Source organism: Enhydra lutris, unplaced genomic scaffold, assembly GCF_002288905.1.
Source record: "Enhydra lutris kenyoni isolate GAN:26980312 unplaced genomic scaffold, ASM228890v2 scaffoldscaffold61, whole genome shotgun sequence".
Classification (NCBI taxonomy): Eukaryota; Metazoa; Chordata; class Mammalia; order Carnivora; family Mustelidae; genus Enhydra; species Enhydra lutris.
In genome coordinates, this window is record NW_019154145.1 from 1,072,975 (window position 1) to 1,095,228 (window position 22,254).

Genomic DNA, 22,254 nt, shown 5'->3' on the forward strand with positions numbered 1-22,254 from the left:
ACACGTGCACGTCACACATGTACACACACACCACACAATCACACATGTACACACATGCCCACACATTGCACACACATTGCATACACATATCACGCACGTGCATGTCGCATGCATGCCACATGTGCACATACCACATACACATCGCATGCACACACATTGCACACACATCACACATGTGCACACACCACACACGCGTGCACCACATGCACATGCATCACACATGTGTACAATCACACACATGCACACCACAGGCACACACATGCACACACCACACACGCACACCACACACATGCCACACATGCATACACACATCACACATGTGCACACCCCACACACTTATACACACACCACACACGTGCACACCACACGCACACGCACCACACATGTGTACAATCACACACACACCATCACACATGCGCACACACATCACACGTGCACACACACAACACACATGTACACGTGAACACACACATGCCCACGCATTGCACACATGTCACACACACATCATACACAGCTCTTCAGGAAGCGGAGCTAGGGCTATCGTAACATGGACTTGCAGATTTGGAGTAACTAACTTAATTCGGCTGTATTAATGCCATTTTATTCATTTTCATCAGCATGAACATCATTATAATTGACTAATTTTGTAGCTATTGTCTTAATAGAGCACACTTCAGGGTGGCTGTGTGACGTGTGCTGCATTTTGGAGATGGTGAGTGAGGACGGGCTTAGCTCTTTCTGCCGTGAGATGCTTGTTGGGGGCTCTGTGGGTTTCTGCAAGCCGGGGACACACTGTGGGGAAGACTGGGCCGAGGCAGCCGCCCACCTCCTCTGCCCAGTCGGCGGGGTGTTGGCTGCCGTGGCTGAGAGCTGGTGTCGAGGGCGTGTGTGCGTGCCGCACGAGGGAAGGTGCGGGGCACCTGCTTGGGGGGCTGGAGTCGCCTCCTCTAAAGACCACTTTCCCCACTGATTTTCAGGGACTTCCTTCCTGGACTCAGTACGAGCGCGGCCGTATCTGTGAATGTAAGTGATAGCAGTTTAAAATGCATGGATTCATGCGACAACGCTGAAGGTGGCGAAATTTCCTCTGTGGCAGGGAAAAATCTGAATATTTCATTTTATAACCTGATAGTGAAACGGTTCTTGGTCCCTGTAAAGCTTGTTGTTACTTGGAAAGACGTGGGACAGGGGGACTTTGGCACAATGTGGTCCTCACGCATTAGTGGCTCTGTCCCTTTGGGGCTATGTTCCTTATGCCCCAAGAGCACCGTTAATGTCTCCTTTGGTGCGCGTCTGCTGGGCTTGCATTAGCTCTGCTTCTGTCTGCCTGGACTGTTGTCTTGTCCTCATTTTAATTGGTTAATTTTTATTTATTTCTTAAAAACGTTTATCTACTCATGATTTTAGAGAGAGTGTGTGCACGCACACAAGAGGGGGAGGGGTGGGAAGGAGAGGAAGTCCCCAGCAGGCTCTGCACCCAGTGTGGAGCCCAGCACGGGGCTCGATCCCACGACCCTGAGAGCACGACCTGAGTCGAAATCAAGAGTCGGACGCTCAGCCGGCTGAGCCGCCCTGGCGCCCCTTGCCCCGCTTGTAAAGGATGCGTCTCCTGGGTCGCGGACTTCAGGTCGCAATGAGCTTGCGGCCGGCATCTCAGAGACACGGCTTTATTGTTTCCTGTCGTCCGAGAGTCGCTGGTGAGTCTGATTCGGACCCTTGGGAGCTGACATGTTAGTTCCTGACGCCTTTTAGGGTTTCTTCTGTCTTCTCGTCTGGTGACCACTTTCTTGCTGGGAGGACGATTTAAGAATGTACTTCTTGGGCCACATGGTGCCCCTTAGGGGTGACGACTAGTAACTCTGGTACCTCCTTCCCCTCTGCGCCCGCCACGCTCCTTCTCCTGCTTCTGGGGCACATTGTTGCTCGGGTCTGTCCGACCTTCTCGCTGCGTCTCTGACCTCCCCGTGGGATGCTTACTTTCAAGCATCCTCCTGGCCGGTCTGTGGTGCCCAGCCGCTTCGTCAGACGTGAGCCGGACGTCCCTGGGAGGCACCTTCAGGTGTGATGGACGGTTCCGTCGGTGCGCATGGAGCAGAGAGGTGACCCTCCACGAGCAGGGGCCTCGTACGATCAGTTGACGGCTTCGGGGGCCGAGACCACAGCTGCCAGAGAGGAGGGGGTTCTGCTTCTGGACTCGCCCCGGGCACAGCGGCGCCATCGTCTCCTGCCAGAATCGCCAGCCTGCCGACGTCAGACGGTCGCCCTGCACACGTGTGAGCCCCGCGCTTCAGCCCCGTCTCCTTCCTGTGAGGAGATGACTGTCCTGTGCGGGCTCGGTCGCCGGAGGACCCCAGCTGGTCCACCGTTAGTCCACCGTCTTTCTGTTTCGGTGCCGCGCTTGGGGGTTTCTTCAGGGGGTGTTCCGGTTTACTGATTCTCTCCTCAGCTGTGTTTATCTTTAAATTATTTTTAAAAAGATTTTATTTATTTGTTAGAGAGAGAGAGAGAGAGAGGGCACGCACACACAGAGGGAGCAGCAGAGGGAGAGGGAGAAGCAGGCTCCCCACTGAGCAGGGCGCCCGATGCGGGACTCGATCCCAGCACTCCGGGATCACGACCTGAACCAAAGCAGACGCTTCACCGACGGAGACCCCAGGCGCCCCATCTTCAGCTGTTGAATGTGCTACCAACCCTGTCCTCTGGGGGGCGCCTGGGGGCTCCGTCGGTGAAGCTTCTGCCTTTGGCTCAGGTCCTGATCCCGGGGTGCTGGGACTGAGACCCCCGTCGGGCTCCCTGCTCGGTGAGGAGCCTGCTTCTCCCTCTGCCTCTGCCGCTCTCCCTGTTTGTGCGTGCGCGCTCTCTCTCTGTCAAATCAATAAAAATAAAAATAAAATCCTAAAAAAATAAACCTATTCTCTGTCACACAAATTGTTTTATTTTCCTCTGCAATTCCTATTTGGCTTCTTTCTTTCTTTCTTTCTTTCTTTCTTTCTTTCTTTCTTTCTCTCTCTCTTTCTTCCTTCCTTCCTTCCTTCCTTCCTTCCTTCCTTCCTTTCTTTCTTTCTTTCTTTCACTTCTATCTCTCCCCCTGCATGTTCGCTGTTGTTTTCTAAATCTCTGTTTTCCTGGTGAGCATGGTTGTAGGAAAGTCTGTGTCCAGGAACGGCGCTCGCCGATGTCATGGGTTTTCTCCACCATGTGTCTGCTGGGGTTTGTTAACGTGGCCTTGTCTCGGCCTATGCCTCCTTGGTTTTCGCTGTGTGCCAGGGCTGTATTTCCAAAGCTTTTGTAGCATTATCTCGATCCAGCTCTTAGTAGGATCGTCTCCATGTGAATCTGGGGACGGAGACTGCTTCAGGCTGCTCTGAGAACCCTCAGGGCCTGCTAATGCAGGGTTCAGACTGGGCCCTAACCTAGTCCCCGTGCGGCAGCTGCAGCCTGACTCTGTGCTGAACCCCGGAGGCTCTCCCCACGTTCCGCCCCCTCCTGGCTTCTGCCCTGCTCCCTGCCCATGATGTCCTTCCCTCTTCCTGCAGGACTTGGCCCTGACACCACCGCCCCATGGGGTCTGGACCCCTGACAGACAGCCAAAGGTTGCATGTAGTCCCTTCTGTGCTTTATTTTTCTACGAAGCGTTTCATTTTGTCTGTCTGTCAGTCTTTCCCGCAGGGTTTCAACCATTTTGTTTCCGGCTCTCTTCCCCGTGCATAGTAGCCCCAGGCACGTCGTCAGCAATCCACACACATTTGCTGAATCATTAAATAAGTGTAGGGATTGTGTTGACCAACGCAGTGTTTGGACAAATGAAATGTATCGACGATGAAAGTATTTTCTCTAAATGGTAAAAATTTCGAGAGCAAATTGATTAAGGCTGGTGTCCAAATACTTTTTTGCAACAGTTCCTTAAAATCATGGTAGAAATTAAGTGTAACTTAACTAACATACAAGTATTTTTGGAAGAACTCTTTAGAAAACTAAAAGAGGTTTTTCTATAATTTTAAATTTATCATAAGCTATATGTCATCTAGTTTGCATAGGGAAATCAGTGCTAATCTATGGAAATATCTTATTAAATATTTCTTTCTTGAATCTCGCATTTTAATCTTCATGCAGAGATATTAGGGTTGTCTTTACATTATTCCAGCAAGATTTATAATGATTTTTTTTCTACCAAAAATTCCTTCAAGGGCACAAGAGATTAATTTCTACTTCTAACAACTCCAAGACAAAGGAGGTGCTCAGATGTATTTTTAAGCTCATGTGTTTTATCCTAAACATTTATGAAAAATTTATAGGTCACTCTGTAATAAACCTGTGCTTATTTTATTTTTATTTTTTAAAAAAGATTTTATTTGTTTTTTGAGAGAGATATAATGAGAAAGAACATGAGCAGGGAGTGAGGGCAGAGGGAGAGGGAGAAGCAGGCTCCCCACCGAGCAGGGAGCCCAATGCGGGGCTCAATCCCAGGACCCTGAGATCATGACCTGAGCCGAAGGCAGAGGCTTAATGGACTGAGCCCCCCAGGCACCTCCTCGCTTATTTTAATATAAAAATCATGCTGCATTAGTTACCAGCTGCATAAAAACAATCTTTTCTACCACCCCACTGGGTTGTTTTGCCCGATACCATTAATGATCATCAACCTCAAGAATTTCTCCTGAATTCAAGCGGCTTGGCTCTCCGTATCAGGCTCTGCAGTTCACTGTGACAGTACTTTGGAGACTGGAACTCACAGAAACGTGGGCACACGTGGCGACAGGCCTCCTCCTCCATCCCACCCACCACCATTCCTGGAGGAGAGGGGTCTCGAGTGTGGTCGGGGGGGGGGTGTCGGGCGGGGTTTGCAGACCGCTGCTGGCGGACATTTCGATGAACCATTGCTTGAGACACATGGAGTGTGATGAGGCTCTGACTCCCCAGTGGCCCATTCGTACTCCTTCGGGAAGATGCGTGCCGGGGCGGAGGCAGCCGGTGCCCTGCTGGTCACCGTCCCGTAGTTCCCATCACGTGCACGCAACCAGGGGCCGGGACAGCTCACGGCCGGGACATCGATTCCCCTGGTCCGGCTCTCGGCTTTTATGTTTGTCGCGGACCTTGCCTTGGGCTGCGAAGTTGCGTCTTCGGTGCGGGGACGCCTGCTCGACGGGGAGCCCATGCACGCCACGCGCCGCCAGCGGGAACAGAGAGCTTGCGCGCCCCCCGTATCTCTCCTTGTCCTGACGCGGAAACAGGAGACTGACCTCGAGGCCGGACGTGTAGACGAACCCCCCTGTGCCCAGCACGACAGCCTTGAAGTCACTTCTACTTCACGTAATGATTTCCTCAAAAGACGAGTATTCGGAGCCTACATTCTTATGAATTCTCACCACTGCCTCGTCCTCGTCATGTCGCATGAGGTATTGAATGTGCCGAGAAAGACCGGAGGCGAGTCCCTTTAGGGGAGCCGCGCTCCTCCGGTGACATGGGGTGCTAAAGGGTCGGGGCGCGGCCGCCGCGGTGTGGTGTCCGTCCTCACGGTCTGCCCAGAAGGCTTGCAGACCCTCCGGTGGGCATCAGTGCGCACCCCGCCCCGTGTCCGTGGGGGACCCTTCTCAGCTCGGCTGCTTCTTGTGGCCCCGGAGCCGGAGGGGCCCCCGCTCGGTGGCGGGGCTGGTTCCGCGAGCACGCGGGCTGCACCCTCTCAACGGACCTCGAGGGAGTCTCCAGACAGATTTCACGGCATGTGTGAATGTGCTCGTTACCGTCCTTACACGCGGTCACGCTGTCTCCCTCGTGTGCGAAAGATCCCGACGGTTTCCTTCCTGCCTCTGCACGACTGCTGTCTGAGGGCCACCGCGGGCCGAGCAGTCGCTGCCGCGGAGAGCGTGCGGTTTTGGGAGGGGGGCGCCGTGGCTTCGGGTCGTTTGCTTCTCTCCAGCGACGAAAGCAGTGTTGTCAGTGTGGACCTAAGTGTCCAGTCAGGTGGTCCTGGCTGTAGGTAGGGCTGAGTGTCCCCTGAGGCGGGGGCGGGGGTTCACACAGGGGTCCAGGGGCTTTGCTTTTAGCTGTGCCGCTCGACGACTTCAGGTGACCTGAATTCCTCTAGCGGAGCTTTTTTTTTTTTTAATTTTAAACTCAACTGCTTTTCCCTTGTAATTCAGAATTCCTGTTTTCATCTGTGTTCACGTGTTCCCAGTTGAACACATGACTTTGGAACAGCTTTGCTGGAAGGGACGGCCAGGCTGGCGTGCGTGGGGCCCAGAGGCCAGACGGCAGCAGCCCCTCGTGGGACAGGCGCCTCCTCGGAGCACACGGGGTCCCTTCTGGTTTGCTGTGGAGACTGAAGGTCTCCGAGGTCTGTGGGGACCCAAGCTGGGGACATCTATCCGCACAAACTGGCTGGGACGTTGGGGTCCGCTCCAGGCTTGTGCCGGCTGCTGAGCTGGGGGCGCCCGGGGGTCAGTCAGTGAAGCGTCTGCCCTCGGCTCAGGTCATGATCTCGGGGTCCTGGAATTGAGCCCCGCGTCGGGCTCCCTACTGGGAGGAGAGCCTGCTTCTCCCCTTCCTGCTCCCCCTGCTTGTCTTCTCTCTCACTGTGTCTCTCAAATAAATAAAATCTTTTTAAAAAGTAGTATTCTTGGCCATTTTGAGGAAAAAAAAAGAAAGGAAAATGGAAGAGGTTGAAACTGAGCCAGAGTAATATTTTATCAGAATTCCCAACATGACCGACTGTCAGAAATGAACGTAGTCGTACGGACTTGGAATTTGAGGCGAATGTTTGCGTCGCTCCTGACGGCTGACGGGCCGGTGGGAGTCCCAGGGTCGCGAGTGCCTCAGCTGGGGTGGCTCGCCTGACCCGCGCCGTCCGGACGCCGACGCCGCCCCTCCTCAGCTGGTGTCGTTCGCGTGGGTGGTTCCCCAGGGGTGACGGTGCGGACACCCGGTCTGTGGTGCTGCAGGCCACGGGACGCGGCGCGTCGAGACGGCGTAGCTGCGTCCTCGAGCCGAGTTCCAATCCCTGCTGCACGCGCTGTTTCCTCTGGCCTCTGGTGAGGCTCGTTCTGGGGAACCAGGAGAGCCTCTGTGACGTGGACAGCCGCGGTCGCCATCCGCATTCCCCTCTGGAACGCCGAGTCAGTGTACAGACCCGATGGGCTCCACAGTGCTCGCTGGCCGTGGGACTCGACCCTCACACCGGCTGTGTGCTAGGCGGCCGGGGGTTGGCCGTCCCCGTGTTGCAGCGGGGACACTGAGGCTCCGGAGGTCCGGTGCTGCGCACATGGCCAGTGCGGGAGGCTACGAGCTGGCCGGCTTTGTGCCTGCACGTGTCCGTGCTGCTCCTGACACGTGCCTCCTGGACGCCTCGTGCGAGGACGGCACTGGGGCCGCGAGCCCTGCAACCACCCGCTTCCAACCCCCCTGCCCTCCGTCAGAGACGCCTGCCGTGAGCGGAGCCTGTCGGGTAAGTCGTCCTGGTGGATACGCGCGTGACGGTGACACCATGATGGGGTCGAGGGTGTGTCCCAGTCTGCTCCCCCCTCCCAGTGCCCGGTCCTCCGTTCGGGAGGCACGGCAGCCCCCCCTTGAGGCTTCTGTTCCTGTCCTTTTGCTCGCTATATCCTAAGTAGCTGGTGGCCAACCCGGTAACAGCGGCCCGAGTTAGGACACATGGGACTGGCTGGCGGGCGGGCACGAGTCCCGTGTCTACGGGGACAGGGTTTTCTTACCGCTGAGGAGGGGCTGGTTGTGCCGGTAGGAGGTGGGCAGCTGGCCGACGTCCTCGGTGCGGTGGCTCATGACGCGGGAGAGGTGGCCCGTGTGGCGCAGACTGCCCACGATGATGCTGTGCAGGTACACGGGCTCGATGAAGTGGCAGAGCAGCGCGCCCTGGAGGCCCAGCACGTTCCACCTGCAGGGAGAGGGCGTCAGCGCGGGCGCCGGGTCGGGCGGGGCCCCTCCTTCCCCACCTGCGGGGCGGGCCGAGTGACACCACCCCCCACACCGCCACCTGTTCGCCCCTCCCCCCGCTGGCCTGCCGCCAACCTCCCCACCCCTCTGCCACCTGCCCCCCAAATGGCCCTGGCGCCCCATCGGGCAGGCTGAGGCTGGAGGTCCTGTGGCCGTGCCCGACCCAGTGGAGTGGCCCGGGCCGCTCTCGGCCACGCATGCGGCTGGCGGGGCTCTGACTTTGATGGACGATGTGAGTTGTTAGAGGACGGGGAAGCCCTACGTCCTCTCAGCGACTCGAAACTTAAAAAAAAAAAAAAGACACTCTGTCCCCAAAGTGAATCTGAATTTTTTGTGAGGTTAGCGGGCGGGCATCAGAAATGGAGTTTGTTTATTTCAGTTTTGGGCAAAATAGCTTCTTCTCCTTTTGTTCTCAGCAGTCAGAAGGACCTGTTGTGTCGTTACGTGACACTAGTAAACGGCCGTGTTTTGCTCTGAGGAGGATGTTGATTTCTGACCCAGACCAGACACGAAGGACAAGGCCGTCCTTCTCCGAGATAAATGCCGCCCTGGGCAAGCGCTCTTGCTTCTGCAAGCAAAGATGACAGCAGCATTTTGAGATTTTCCCCCCTAAACTTGGGTGGTACAAGGTCACACGCATCTGTTTGAGGCAGCATTTCGTGGTTTCCGCTGTAAATAACGTGTCTAAAGCCCAGCCTCCACCAGCGGCAAACACTATGCAGCTCATTTCTTACATCATCGTTCTTTTCATTAATTAACATTTCTCCGCTGTTAGAGCAATTATTGTGGTGCCTCCATGCCGTACATTTCTTTTCTTGATTAATAAGGAGTCATTATATTTCCCTTTCCCGAAGCAGTCAGTTAACGCGGAATCTTTTCCATTAATTACCGAACGGTTAAAACCAGCATGTTCTACCTGGAGAGCAATCTGCTCCCGGAACCTGTGACACCAATTGCTTTAAAAAGTTCTCTTTAAATTTTATTCCGAAAACACAAGCAATTTAGCCGGCAATATTAATTTGCCTCCAAAGCATTGTGGTGAACGAGAGCCATGTTTTAATCTCATGCAAGAAAAGGCAGCCATCTGGCGGGCGAGGACCAGGAGAGCGAGTCTCCACTCTCTCCATGAACGCAGGTCATTAAAGTAATGTGTTCATCTACATAAAACTCCAATGGAATATAAAAGGTAATATTTATATACAAACAATTTAGTCCTACCATTTGAACAGTCATTGGTTTTATGAAACATTTACTTTAGTCTATCAGATTTGCATAACTTCACTTAAAAAATAATTGTGGTCATTTCTGTAAATCACATCCTTTCTTTCAGAAGGACTGAAATGGCTGTTCACACACACACACAGACACACATGAGCGTGTGCGTTTTCACCAAAGCGGGTGTCCGTGAGTTTTGGAGGAGCGGACTTTCCGGAAGCAACACCAGATCTTCTCACTGATCGTGGGACCCATCACTTGGTGACAGGCCGCTGCCCAGACTCCCACTCTGACAGGCCAGCCGGTGCGGTCGGGAGGCCAGCTGTCCCTCACTTCTCGTGGATAAAGTACAGAATTTCAGCAAATTCCTAGATAGGAGGTTTTTTTGGTTTGTTTATTTTTTGTTTTGTTTTGTTTTTGCTATGTGCGCTTTCCGTGGAAGGAGCACCGGTGTTTCTGAGCGGTGACCGAGAGATTGGATCCTTCCCTTAAGTCTGAGACCGGTGTTTGCAGGCAGTGCCGGCAAAGTGAGGAGAATCCAACAAAGTCACTTCAGCTAGTGTTTTGGATTCCTTCTTTGTGGATTTGCAGAAGCGGGAAGGTATCAAGAAGAGGAGGAGCAAGGTTAGCAGGAGGTCTCTTCGGCCGTGCGAGGTTTCGGTCTTTACACTTTGTTCCCAAGCTCCGCAGAGGCTTTCTTGTGTTTGTGCGTGTGGCTGAACACGGGCTCCCGCAGAGACAGTGGCCGACGCGGTCAGTCCGCAGGCACGATGCTAGGCTACCAGCGGTGGCCGAGGGTTCCGCGGTGCAGGTAGCCCACGTGTGTCCCAGCTCTGATTACGAGAGAAACGTGGATTCAAAGCAGAGAAATGGACATGTCCCCCATCGGTAACAAAGCACTTGCCTGAAGCACGGCAAGTGTTGAGCAGTAAAATGAGTATTCCCGGGAGAGACAGTGCCGTCCTGTAGACCATCGGGTACTGGCTTTGAGCAGAACATCGGGAGTGTAATTGGGGTGGTTCTGATTCTGCGGGATTGTGTAAAAACAAGTAACTTCCATATCTGGCTTTGTCTTGATAACCTTTAAAATAAAGAGAAAGTCCGCCTCCTCCTCGCCCTGCGGCGGGAGTTTGAACTCATTCCGCTAACGTGATCGGTAAAACCAAATGTCTTCCTGAACATAAAAGGGACTCCTCAGCGTTCCGGATTGAAGAAAATACCGCGCCTTTTGTTCAAATGGCAGACATTTCTGCAGTGTTGACAGAGAAAAAAAAAATCCCAGTCTGGTTTTCAATATAGATAATCCGCAATAAATGTATTTCCATCTGTTTGTCCATCACAGAAATACCAGAGATGCGCAGGAGATGGAGGGAAGAGCTGCCGTCCTCTAACTGCGCAGTTTGGATCTTGACTTCTAAGACTCAGCGAGGACAGTCATAGGGATGAGCCCTACCCCCGAGGGTCACCACCCGCGCCCTGGCCCATAAGACAGGGGACCGGGGTTCCCGTCACGTGTTTCGGACAGTCGGGGTTCTCGCCTGTTCCCGTACCTCCTTGCTGTGGCCCTCCAAGGTGGTGTAACTCCCCGAAATTACAGCGACGTCTAAGGCACCGTCTTCAGGTACGATCAGAACAGACGCTTACTTGGCGTGAGACAGAAACGTCGATCAACGGAACGGAACAGAGCCGGCAACAGTCCACAGCGGGGATCTGAGAGCGCGCCCCGGGCAGAGGGCAAAGGCGGTCTCGTCAGTACGTGGTGCTGGGAGAACCCGCCGGACCGGGTGGCGGAATGAGGCTGGACCTCTTCCTCCCACCACACCCCAAACAAACGCCAGACGCATTAAAGACGTGAATGTAAGAGTGGTAGCTTGGATGAATCTTGAAGGAATTGTCCTAAGTGAATGAGTCAGACACAAAGGCAGATACTGCACGATCTCACGTCTACGTGAAATTCAGAAGAGCCGAACTCACAGAAACAGAGTAAAGTGGTGGTTACCAGGGGCTGAAGGGCGTGGGGGAAAGAGGGAGATGTTGGTTAAAGCGCACGAACTTTCAGTTATAAGATAAATTAGTTTGGGGATCGAATTATAGCATGGAGACTGTGTTTAGTAAGACTGTATTACGTACTTGAAAGTTACGAAGAGTAGATCTCAAAGGTTCTCGCCACAAAAAGGAAGTGGTAACTGCGACGTGCTGGCGTGTTAGCTAAAGCTTCGGTGGCGACTGTGTCCCCGTGTGTGAACGTATTAACGGCACTTTATACGCCTTAAACTCCCGTAATACTGTGTCAGTCACATCTCCGTGAAGTGGGGGTGGGGTTACGTGCTTGCTTCACGTTTTTCCTCATCCGTAGGACAGCTTGCCCATCCTCTGAACATATAGCTACACCTGGCTGGGAAGAATCCCCAGACTTTGCTCCACCCGTGAAGTCCAGGTTGGGCCAGGAGGCATGACAGAGACCCAGCGCTCCCTGTTCCGCTGCAATGACCGCAGTGTTGCAGACAGGAGTAGTTTCTGGCTTTGGTGCACGTTGGGCTCATGTCAGGGGCTCTGAGACTCTCTTGGTGCCAGGTGCCCCAATACTCGGATATCATGGGGCCGGGGTGCAGACCAGGCATTGCCTTGCCAGTGCCCGATGCCGCAGTGATTCTGATGCAAGACAGGCCGAGACCCTTCTGCGGCCAGGCGGTCGGCACAGACGCTGGAGTCAAAAGCTCAGGGCAAATCCCAGGTGTGACTTCAGTGAGCTGCATTCCTGTGACCACTTTGCTTGCTACGCTGGACGACAGCCTACAGCAGCGGTCCTCGAAGTGTGGGGTCTGGACCGGCTGTATCTGCATCACCGGGGACTTGAGAGAAATGCACACTCTGGGCCCCACCTCAGACCGATGGACTCAGAAGCTCAGGGCTGGCAGAGTGAGCTTCAACGAGCCTTCCAGGGGGTTCTCCGGCTGCTACGCTTAGAATGCTGGGTCCTGTGCCAAGTGTATGGTCATAACGGTAGTGTCTGCTTCTCAGTCATTTCAAAGTCTGCAGGAGAGGACTTACTCCCTCCCAGTCTGGGCATCGGTACCTGCCCCCCAGTCCCCAGTCAAAAACCTTCCTCTCCCACCCGTTGACCGATGTGGGTAATCATGCAACATTCGTGCATAAGTGGCCCATCCCATTGCCAGTTATTTTCAGCTGAAAGAAATTACTTCTGCTTAACACAGCGTCTCATCTCTGTTTGCAGAAACCTACCTGGGCCGTGTCCTCTCTGGACCCAACATTTCTGTCTGCAGCTGCCCGACAGACTGACAGTGTCGATAGTCTCACCAGACCAAGAGCAGCACAGTGACTCGGTTCTTCCGACTGTGTCTCTCCGTTCTCCGTGCCAGCGCGTGCGCGTCCTGCATGTGGGGGCCGCCGTTTCTAGGGTGCGTGGGGTTCCCGGTACTGATTGAGCCACGGAGGGCGGCGTCCCCATCTCCAGCTCCAGGCTCTGGCTGGTTCTCAGAGCTCTGGGCCCCATGGCCCTCCAGAGAGGGGCTATATTTGGCCCCTGGTTCCTGGAGGACAATGTGACTATATTACTCCAGGGAGTGCCTTTTGTTCCTTTTGTGGAGATGGAACCAGAAGGTAAAGCTCTGGCTACCATGTCGGTGCCACAGGCTCCTTCTGCCCAGACCTGTGCTCCAGGCTGTCTCTTCTCAAGTCCCCAGACACGGTCTCCTTCCCCTCGGCCCCGTCATCAGGACCCCTGCCACGTCCTGCTGACACTACCGTGCATGAGATGTCTGTGGCCTTGACTCATGTGGCCGCTTCACCGACCCCTTTGCTTTCCTTGGACCAAGGTCTTGTCTCCGGTGGGGCCAACCAGATTCCCAGATGGTTTTGCAGAAACCGAGCTTCCCAGCCGTTTGCAGAGTCCGGGGTGGGGCGGCGTGGAGCCGTTCAGATCCGTGTTGCTTTAGGTACAAGAGCTGAGGCGCCAGATACGCAGGGTTTGTACTGGGAGCGTGTTCCTGAAGTTCCCGCTGGAGCTTCTGTAAGACTGGGTGCGGACTGTTGAACAGAGCATCCTGGGGCAGGGTGTTTGGGAGGACGTCTTTTAAAAGGACCTGTATCTCCAGAATGGAAAGATGAGCAGCACTGCCGCTTGATTTCCGTGGAGCGGGGAACATTCCAGCAGAGGACGACCACCAGCAGATCAGGGGCAGGGGGCTGCTGGTGGGGAGCTGAGAGGCGCCGCCCACAGCTGCGGTCAGAAGGAGGAAGTCACTCTTCACCGTCTGAAGTCCGAGTTTAGAAGTCAGACGGTGCCCTCCTCCCCGGAGAACAGCTGTAATTTTTTACAGTTCATTTTTATGGAGAAAGTTTTAATCTGTTCATTTAAAGACACATTGCGATCAATAATCAAGCTCAGGTACTTAAAATTAGAAACCATATCTAAAGGAACATTAGTTCCAGAAGATTTACACTTTTATGTGCCGCTCAGATTTGAATCTTGCGTGCGGAGGCAGAGCGCCCTGCTTTGGTTCCCCTCCTTGCAGGAGGCGGCGTGCGCGTGGGAGAGCGCGGGGTGGGCGTCCATGGCGGGAGAAGCAGAGAGCACATTCGGGAAGGCGTCCACGACAGTGCCGTCAGCTGTCTCCTCTCCACGGTCTCGCAGAGCCGCGGCACCTGCGCTCTGCCGGCTCTTGGAAGAGGAGTCGGGTGCTCTTGGGTGCGCAGTTACCCTCCTAGTCTGCGCCGCGGAAGGTCGGCCGCGTGGTGGCCGGGAAGCGGCTTCCTCTCTGTCGTGACGCTGTCCTCACCGAGGAATGGGTGGTTGCGTTGTGGGAGCTGACTTTACTGTGACTTGGTCTCGTTGCGTGATGTTCCAAAGACCACACGAGTTGGGCTAAGCGAGCGCCTCCTCCCACCTCTGGGGGTCTGGTCTCCCGGGGTCGTGGCGGCGCGCACCACGTGGGGGCTGGAAATGATAGCCACGGATTCTCTCTCGGCCCCTGAGGCCCCAGTGTGAGGTCCAGGTGTGTGCGGGGCTCTGGGGAAGCTGGACCAGGCCTTTCTCTGATCCTTGTTGGGGGGGTGCTGCTGGCCGCCCTGCTGTTCTGTGGCTTGTAGACACGTCACCTCCTTGTCCCTGGGTCCCCGCTTACAAGGACCCATGGGCTGAATCCAGAGCCAACCAGAATCGCCCCTTATGCTTGCTGAGTGCCGACACCTGAGGGCGCTTCCACAGGTTCTGGCTGTGAGGACGTGGACATACTGTTTCAGGGGCCACTGTTTAGCCTGTGGTATCTGCTGTGGCCCATCGGGAGGTCCCACCCCGTCTCATCTGCGAGCACCTACTGTGGGTGGGCTCTGTGACCCTCGTAGGGGAGTGTGTCCGGGTGCGAAGCCTTCGTGTGAGGATGTCATGGGCTCCATCATTCCCCATAGCCATCGGGGGGAGCGTCCCGGATGCCTGGGAACAGGGAGCCGTGCCCACGGACCACCCTGAGGCCGGAGCTCCACGGACCCTGAGGGCGCCGCGCTGTGCCCTGCCGGCCGAGGGGATGGCCAGTGCGGTGGCCCTGATGGCCGAGTTCGGGCGGAGCGGACGCTGGCTGCTGCTGTCTGTCCCCCCCGGGGTATTGCTACGTTACGTGTCTCTCTCTTCTATTTTCCCCCTTTTCCTCATGTCTCCTCCCTGCGTTTGACTCTGTAACGGGGAGCTGCTCTCCGAGCTCTGCTTTGGCAGTCGGGCGTGACGCTTGTGTCCTGGTCCCACTCAGTGGCCCTTCGTCTGCAGGTGGCAGACCCCCAGCATTGGGGCATCGCGGGGCACCCACTGTGGGGAGCTTTGCGGTTGGTTTGGTTTTCCTGCAAGGCCAGTTCACCCGCGAGGGACCGATTGTCCCCGACTGGAGCCCTGGGACTGACTTTTATCTTCGAGACAGCATTTCTGCCATTTGTACAGAATCTACAGAGAAATGGTTTCACTTTCAAAAGACTCTGACGACCCAAGAATTTCCATGGTGATTGACAACTGTGTCCCTAACAAAAGACACCAGATTTTCTTTTGTGCTATGTTCAGGGTCGGGATTATTTTTAGGGGGAAAAATTTAAGCTGCGTGTCCCCATTCTGAGGCCCTGGGGTGTCTTTCCCCAAGCACGGGACAGCAGATAGCTCTCGCGTGACCCAGGATGCCCGGGTCTGCACTGCTCGGCTCTCCGGCTCTGGGGCCTCTCACCTCCCGCTGCACAGGACGCCCCAGGAGTTACTTTCACTGTAGTGAGCCAAGCGTGACCTCTATTGGGCAGTTGGGGGCCCGCGCGCTCCGAGTGAAGCCTTCAAGAACGCGGCTTGGTTCACTTGCTGACTTGCACAGCACGCCCTGGTGCACAGGCTTCTCCAGCTGCAGTCCCACACCTTCGACAGGAGTTTAATGACAAGGACGTCACCATACCCACAGCTGCCCTTTTCACCTTGGACAGTCCCCTCGACTTAGAGAAGCCAGCCTGCACCTGTGGCTGGGGCCTCTGTCCGTGCTCTCCGAGTCCTGGGTCCGGCTCATAGCAGCCACCCAGACTCTGCGGTTTCTGTCACTCTCCCAGTGTGCCCGGGGCCACCCTGCACTGCCCCAGGCCACGAGAGCTCCACCCTCCTGACTGTGGGGCCCTCACCGTCCTTCCACGGGGCACAGGACTTAGGTCCGTTGCTTCTGGATGGCCTCTTCATGTCTCAGAGTGGCTGTGTCAGTGTCACGTCGTGGGCGTTGCCCAAGCCCGGCAGGTGCTCCAGAATTTCCGGGAGGGCCCAGGGAGTGCACACGGGTTGTGCACGGAGGCAGGTGGCGGTCTCAAGGTGATGTGGGAGGGGCCCGCCCCGCGCTGAGCATGTCCTGTTGCAGAACCTCGGATCCCAGAGGGGGCCACCGAGGTGGTGTTCCAGGGGGCTGGGGGCCAGGCGGGGTGACAGCCCCCAGTCCTCCTCATGGGAGAGGAGAGTTGCCTGTGCATAGAGAGGACTGCAGCCTCCCTCCGGTGGTGAGACCACTGCCTTCCCTGCATGATTCCCAGGGAAACGGAAGGGCCTCGTGGACGAGCCCCGAGCCACGGGTGTTGAAGGGATGGAGCTTCCTTTGTAGTGAGGCTCTCGTCTCCAGTGGAAATCTGGGGTGGTCAGGGGTGTGGTCTGTCGCCCCGCTCCCCATTCCCACAGACGGGCCCCCTGCCGCTGCAGGGCCACGGGGGAAGCCAGAAGCCGAGCCGGAGGGCTGAGAAGAGCAACTGGCAGGACAGGAAGGAAAGGCGAGACGCTCTCTGACGGCCAGCATCCAGGACGTGTGTTCACGGTGTTCTACGGCGCGCTGTAAACCACGGTAAAAACTTGAAGCCTTCTGTCACATGTTTTGCTGTAAACCTGTCTTTGCACCATCTCACCACTGACGGTGTGACACGATACCCGTTGTGACTCAGGAAGTCGCGCTCAGAACGTCTGTGTGCTCTAATTCATGTTGCGTGGGTGTCTTTGATCCAAAACGGGACACCTGTGTGTTGCCTTGGCTCTCGGAGGGAAGTAAGCAGCTGTGCTGGTTCAGGTCTTTGGGTAGAGCCCGCTCCCTTCGTGATTCATGGATGTGGGGGGTTTGCAAAGAGGAGTACAGATTGGCCTTGTGGGTGCACTTCTCTTCCTTGATTAAAGATACAAGTTTACTCACTCGTCTCCCTCCAAGTAAACGCACCTGCACTACGTGGTGAGGTCAGTGCCCCCCAGACACGCCCCTGTCCTGGAGAACATTCTCTGTCACCACGTGGATGTGACTCGCTGGTCCCAGCAGCACCTGGGCTAAGAGCCTTGGCCGGTCCCCAGGGAAGCGTGTCTGTCCTGAGAGTAAACCCTGCGGTTTGCGGCGGCACAGACCGAGGCCCGCAGAGGCTGCGTCCCTGCGTCTGCCAAGCCATCTCTGGGGCTAGGGAGGAGGGCAGGCCCCTAGGTTCGGGGTCCCACGGGGCCCCTTGTGCTGTGCTGCCCATGCGGGACGCCGTGGCCGCTCCGGGCACAGGGGTTTCCAGCTGTGCAGCATTCCCCGCTCGCCGATGGGACGCACCTGTGTGTGCTGCGTGGGGGGCCCGGGAGCTGAGGGTGTGGGGCCTCATTAGAGGGACGTCGGCGCGTCCGAGAAGCCCCCATCTCCCTGGTGGTTTTCTGCAGTGACTGACGTGAGTTTCTGGATATTTGCGGACAACTGTCCTCAGCAGCTGTTGCCGGCACCGGTCACCTGCTCCCCGTCTCCTTCACAAATGATCCTGCACAGACGCTGGGGGGTCTCCGTCCCCCATCCACCTGTCTGTTTCTCCTGCCAGCACCACTGTGATGTGGCGCTCCGGCTTTGGACGGGGGAAGGCAGCCCCATGGGACCCACGAGTGACCTGTCGGATTCCATGGGGACGAGCTCCCCCGAGCAGGGCAGGTGGAAGCCAGACGCCCTTGGCAGTGGTCGGGGGTGAGCACTGATAGCCCCCATGGAAATCTGGGTTAGAGAGCAAGTGAGTAATCACCGGGGGAAGGGAGCTGGGTTTCGGGGTTGGCTCTGTAAGGGGAGAAGGACGAGCGTGTGATGACCGTGTGGCCAGTTTCAGGCCAGTAGCTGCAGGAACAGGAGGGGATGAAGCTGGAGGCTCCAAGGAAGGCAGGAGGCACGGGTGGGGTCGGATGTGAGCGGCTGTCCCTGTTGCAGTAGGGGCGGGGACAGGTGGGACACGGCCATGACGGGTAGTGGCCTCCTGCGTGGGATGAGCCTTGTCACGAGCGTCTCCTGCCTTCACACACACGCCTGTTTGGGTTCCTACCTTCGTGTGCTCACTTCGTCCCGAGGGAGATGACACACACGTTACTTCGAGTCTCTGTGACTTGAAACATACGACTCTGACGGGTGTGGGTAACAGCCAGCTCCCCCCTACCAAAAAGGGCATGGATTTGCAGCCTCTGCCGATTTCCGGGGTGTAAACCCACTGCTGCGGCCGGTTTCACGTGACTGGCGTGAAGCCCTGACCCGGGTTTGGGGCTGGACCCGCGGTGGGCGGGCATTTTGCGCACCTCCCTCATGCGGACACCGTGCGTGCGAAATGAGGAAACGTGGGAGTAACATGATTAGGAAGGGTTGAGTTTTGAGTATTTTTTGCCTGTTTTTAATATAACTTTTTTTAGTTGAAAGTTTTTGTTATTTGACTCTTAAGGACAACTGTGTTTACCAGTCTGCTTTCAAAATTGCCTGATGACCGTCGGCTCTCGTGGGCTGAGTTGGCTAGAGCAGATTGGAGAGCTGAGGGGGTCCTCGTGGGAGGAGGGACGTGACTCCCACGTCCGTGTGCTCAGAGAGAAGATGGGGATGGGGGCAGGAGGACGGTGGGTGAGGGCTTGGAGGGGTGAATGAGGAGGGCCTTGCTACCACACGTGCGGACCGGAGCTCAGCGCATGGAGAGAGGCTTCCCGTGGGGCTGCAGTCCTTCACCTCCTGGGTCAGTTCAGGGAGAGAGCGCCGTCCTTCTGGCCTGCCCAGGGCCATCGCCGTCCCCAGACATGAGCATCTTCCTCAGAGGCTGTCTAGAATCATTCTCAAGCCAGGACAGTGTCCTAAGCCCCTGGCGAGATGCCAGCTGGCCTTTTGTTCCTCCGGGAGGTTCGATGAGAAAGGGCAGAGCCTGACTTGGGAGCACACCCTGCGGCCAGCGTCGCGAGGGGCTTCTCCCACATTTAACTGGCCTCCGGTCGACGTGTGGGATCCCACAGACAGTGAAGCCTCAGGGCTGCGGCATTAATTCACTTTTTTTCTAGGGACTCAGAGAGTTAATTTAGAAACCCGATGTGATCTCCGGCAGCGAGAGAATTTCCGTTAGGTGAAAATTACCCCCTTTTTCCTGCTTCATGAATAGACGAGAATATTAACAAGGAGGAATGCATTTTCTTCTGAAAGATGAGCTGCTTGACGAATCCGGGCCTTTCCCTTTGATGCAGAAATCGGTGGCTTGATTTATTGTCATTAGACTGTCTGTTGCCTCCGCGGGCCCAGAGCAGAGCTGCAGCTGGGAAGTAAATGGCTCCATTCCTCCTGCAGCCATTGGCTGAGTCCCCGGAGAGCTCGGTTTGTCCCGGAGCCCGGCACATCTGGGGAGGCAGGGACCCGTGTGTGGGGCCTGCGGTGGCCGCCCTTGCTCTGCCTGGCCTCACCTGCCTGCCCTGCCAGCCCCGTGCTGGGCCTCCCAGGGCGAAAACCTGCATCCCGCCCGTGCTCGAGGCCTGGGGGCAAAGTTCGGGGCGGCGGGGGTGTGCCCAGCCTCGCGTGAGGCGCCGTTTGCGGTGAACACACAGTCCCACCTCACGGGAGTCCACGTGCCGGGGAACCAAGCCTGGGAGGGTGCACCTTCCCTGGCCCCTTGGGGACACGCCACCCGGCCTCCAAGTCTGTCCCCTGGATGGGGACTCTGCCCCCTCCTGAGCCTCGGTGTCCCCCCGCCCCTTAACCTCGGCCTCCTGCCTCCTCAGTCCTGTGGGTTCCAGACCCAAGCCCTCCCAGGCCGAAGGTCTTGGGAGCAGCCATGTGGCTGTAAGTCAGGGTGGGGTGGGGCTTGCCCCGAGACCACAGTGTTCTAGTTCATGGATTACACATTAATCCGTGGATCTGAGGGTCACTCTCAGCAAGGCTTTCCACCACCAGCCTGGTGCTCTGGCTGCCCTCATGGTGGCCACACCCGGCTCTGTGGGGGCAGAGTCCTGCTCACCAGGGGCTTGGACGGCTTCCAAACCTCGGTGACAGGAACACTCTGCCATGGGGCTGGCGCGTGTGGGGGAGCACGGGAAGGGGGTGGTGGGGACGCGAGCAAGGGGGCCCCTTCCTGAACAGAAGGTGCCTTTGAGGGGTACCTGCGTGCCCTTTAGCAAACCCCTTGTCCTCCTGCTGGCTCCCCACTGAGACCCTTCAAAGGGGGGCTTTTGAGGTTCCTTCTAAGAAGAGACTCTCTTACGGCGTGGGGAGGACTTCCAGCCAGCGGCGATACAGGGGATGCATTTCCTGGAAGGTCCGTCAGTCCTTAGGGAACAGGAAGAGGCCTGCCTGACAGGGCGCCCCACGGTCGGAGAGCTGCCCCAGGACGCAGGCGGCCCGCGGGGCGGTGCTCAGCGACGGTGGGCCTGAAAGCACCGTGTGGCTCCCGACGGACCAGCGGGCCAGGTTGGTGCAGCAGGACAGCCCGACGTGGACCGAGGCTCTTCCATATGAGTGTTTGCCGGCGGCGGCTGCTGGGGGCAGCTGGCCCGTGCCCAGTGGAGCACTTGAAGCCAGGAGCACGGCCTGTGACCTAGGACACCCCTCCCCGCGCCCACAGATGGCTTCTCCATTCTGCCCTCACTCAGCCCCGCCAGGCCGCAGCCACCCGGGCAGAGGTGAGCAAGGGGCCGTTACCTGGCGATCTTGTCCGTGCAGGACATGGTGACGAGCTGCTCACCCAGCAGGACGCCGTCCCACGTCTGTACCACGCTGGGGCCCCGGACGGGGACGGTCCCTTCCCCAGACTCGATCTTGGTGCGCAGGTGCCCGCGGAGCTTCCTGACCACGTGCTTGCTGCTGTTCACTAGGAGACAGAGGAGGCCGTGAGCCTGTTGGTGCGGAGACTGGGAGTCCCTGCCTGGAGCCGTGCAGGGGCGGGGCCGGTCCCCACAGACACCTGCATGGGACAACCGTCGGGCTGGGGAGGCACAGATGAGTGCCCCGTGGAGGGTGGGGGCTTGTGTAGAACTGTGCTCCAGAGCGCCCCCTCTAGACCGGCCCCGACTTCCCCTAAAGGCCCCGGGGCCATCAGTGTCGGAGGCTCTGTGCTCTGGAGGCCCAAGCGCTCCGACGGCCCAGTGAGCGAGCATGTCTGCGCTGCACACGGTATTCGGGGACGCTGAGATGCGAGTGCCCTGCCGTCCACGTGCTGCGAGATGCTGCTCTCTGCCCCTCTCCCAGCCATCTAAAGATCGTTCTCGCACCACCTGGAAAGGCTGTGGTGGGATCTGGCCCGAGGGCTGTGCTCTGTAGACCCAGGAGAGGTTTCCATCCCGGCTGCATTGTTTTCTAGCTGCGTAACCTAGGAGAGGTTGCTCATGACCGCTGCGACGCAATCCTAAACTCGGGCTAATACTGGTGCCTGTGTCCTGGGCCGTGGGGACGGATGAGCTCAGACAGGCACACTCAGCAGGGCGTCCGCGCTCACCGAGGGTCTGTAGGACAAACGACGAGATGGAGCCTATGAACTGGTCCCTGTGGGCCCTTCATGCCCTCATCCCCTGTTCTGCTTTCCTTCCCAGAGCCCCCTAGCATGCGTGTGTACACACACACACACGTGCACATAGACACACACACTGTGCACCCCACACCCCACAGTTATTTGGAGAAATAGCATGAACAAAGGGAAGATTGTCTCGATTCTCTCTTTCTTTAAAAAGTTCTGTACGTTAAGCCTGGATTATAGTGGAATATGGAAGTGGTTAAGTGATTTGCATACAAATGATATTTAATATAGTGATTCCAGCATTTACATATGTATGCTGACGTGGATGGATATTAAAGATACTTTCTTTACAAAGTTTCGATATTAGTTTTGAAGTTGTGGAAATAGGATTTCTGCCTTATTTATCCTTACTGAGGCATCAAATAACATGTGGATTTATATGTGTATCTTCTTTTACAGATCTCAAAATAATTGACAGGATATTTTCTGTTTCTAGGAACTGAAGTTCTTTCACGAGATTTCCATAGTTTCAAAAGTCTATGTCTTAGGGAGAAAGATCGCTGTACTCCTTGCAGGAAGTAAACTTTTAAAAGGGTTCAGGTTGCTTTTTGATCCTCACCAATCAGGTGCTTGATGAGATCCAGTTTTGGGTGATCTATGAGTCACCCACAGACGGAAGAACTGAAAGACCAAGCCTGGGTCTGCATAGCCAGAGATGCTCCATGATGGTGATGGTGAGAGTGCAGATCTCTGTGGCTTCAAATGGTACTAGGATCAGACGGTGATGATGACAGGGTGGTGATGATGAGGGTGTCAAGAAGACAGTGGTTACAATAATGATGACGATGG

At 56.3% G+C, this 22,254-nt stretch overlaps 1 protein-coding gene across 1 annotated transcript in view; it reads right to left on the reverse strand.

Annotated features, from left to right (window-relative positions):
* The window catches only part of LOC111158639 (adenosine deaminase, RNA specific B2 (inactive)), a 353,724-nt gene that overhangs the window by 7,709 nt on the left and 323,761 nt on the right, over positions 1-22,254 (reverse strand). The window contains exons 7-8 of the mRNA XM_022520804.1: positions 20,595-20,763; positions 7,707-7,888 (exon numbers count right to left, since the gene is read on the reverse strand). Coding sequence (XP_022376512.1) covers positions 7,707-7,888; positions 20,595-20,763 — 351 coding nt within the window. The remainder of the gene's footprint in view (positions 1-7,706; positions 7,889-20,594; positions 20,764-22,254) is intronic.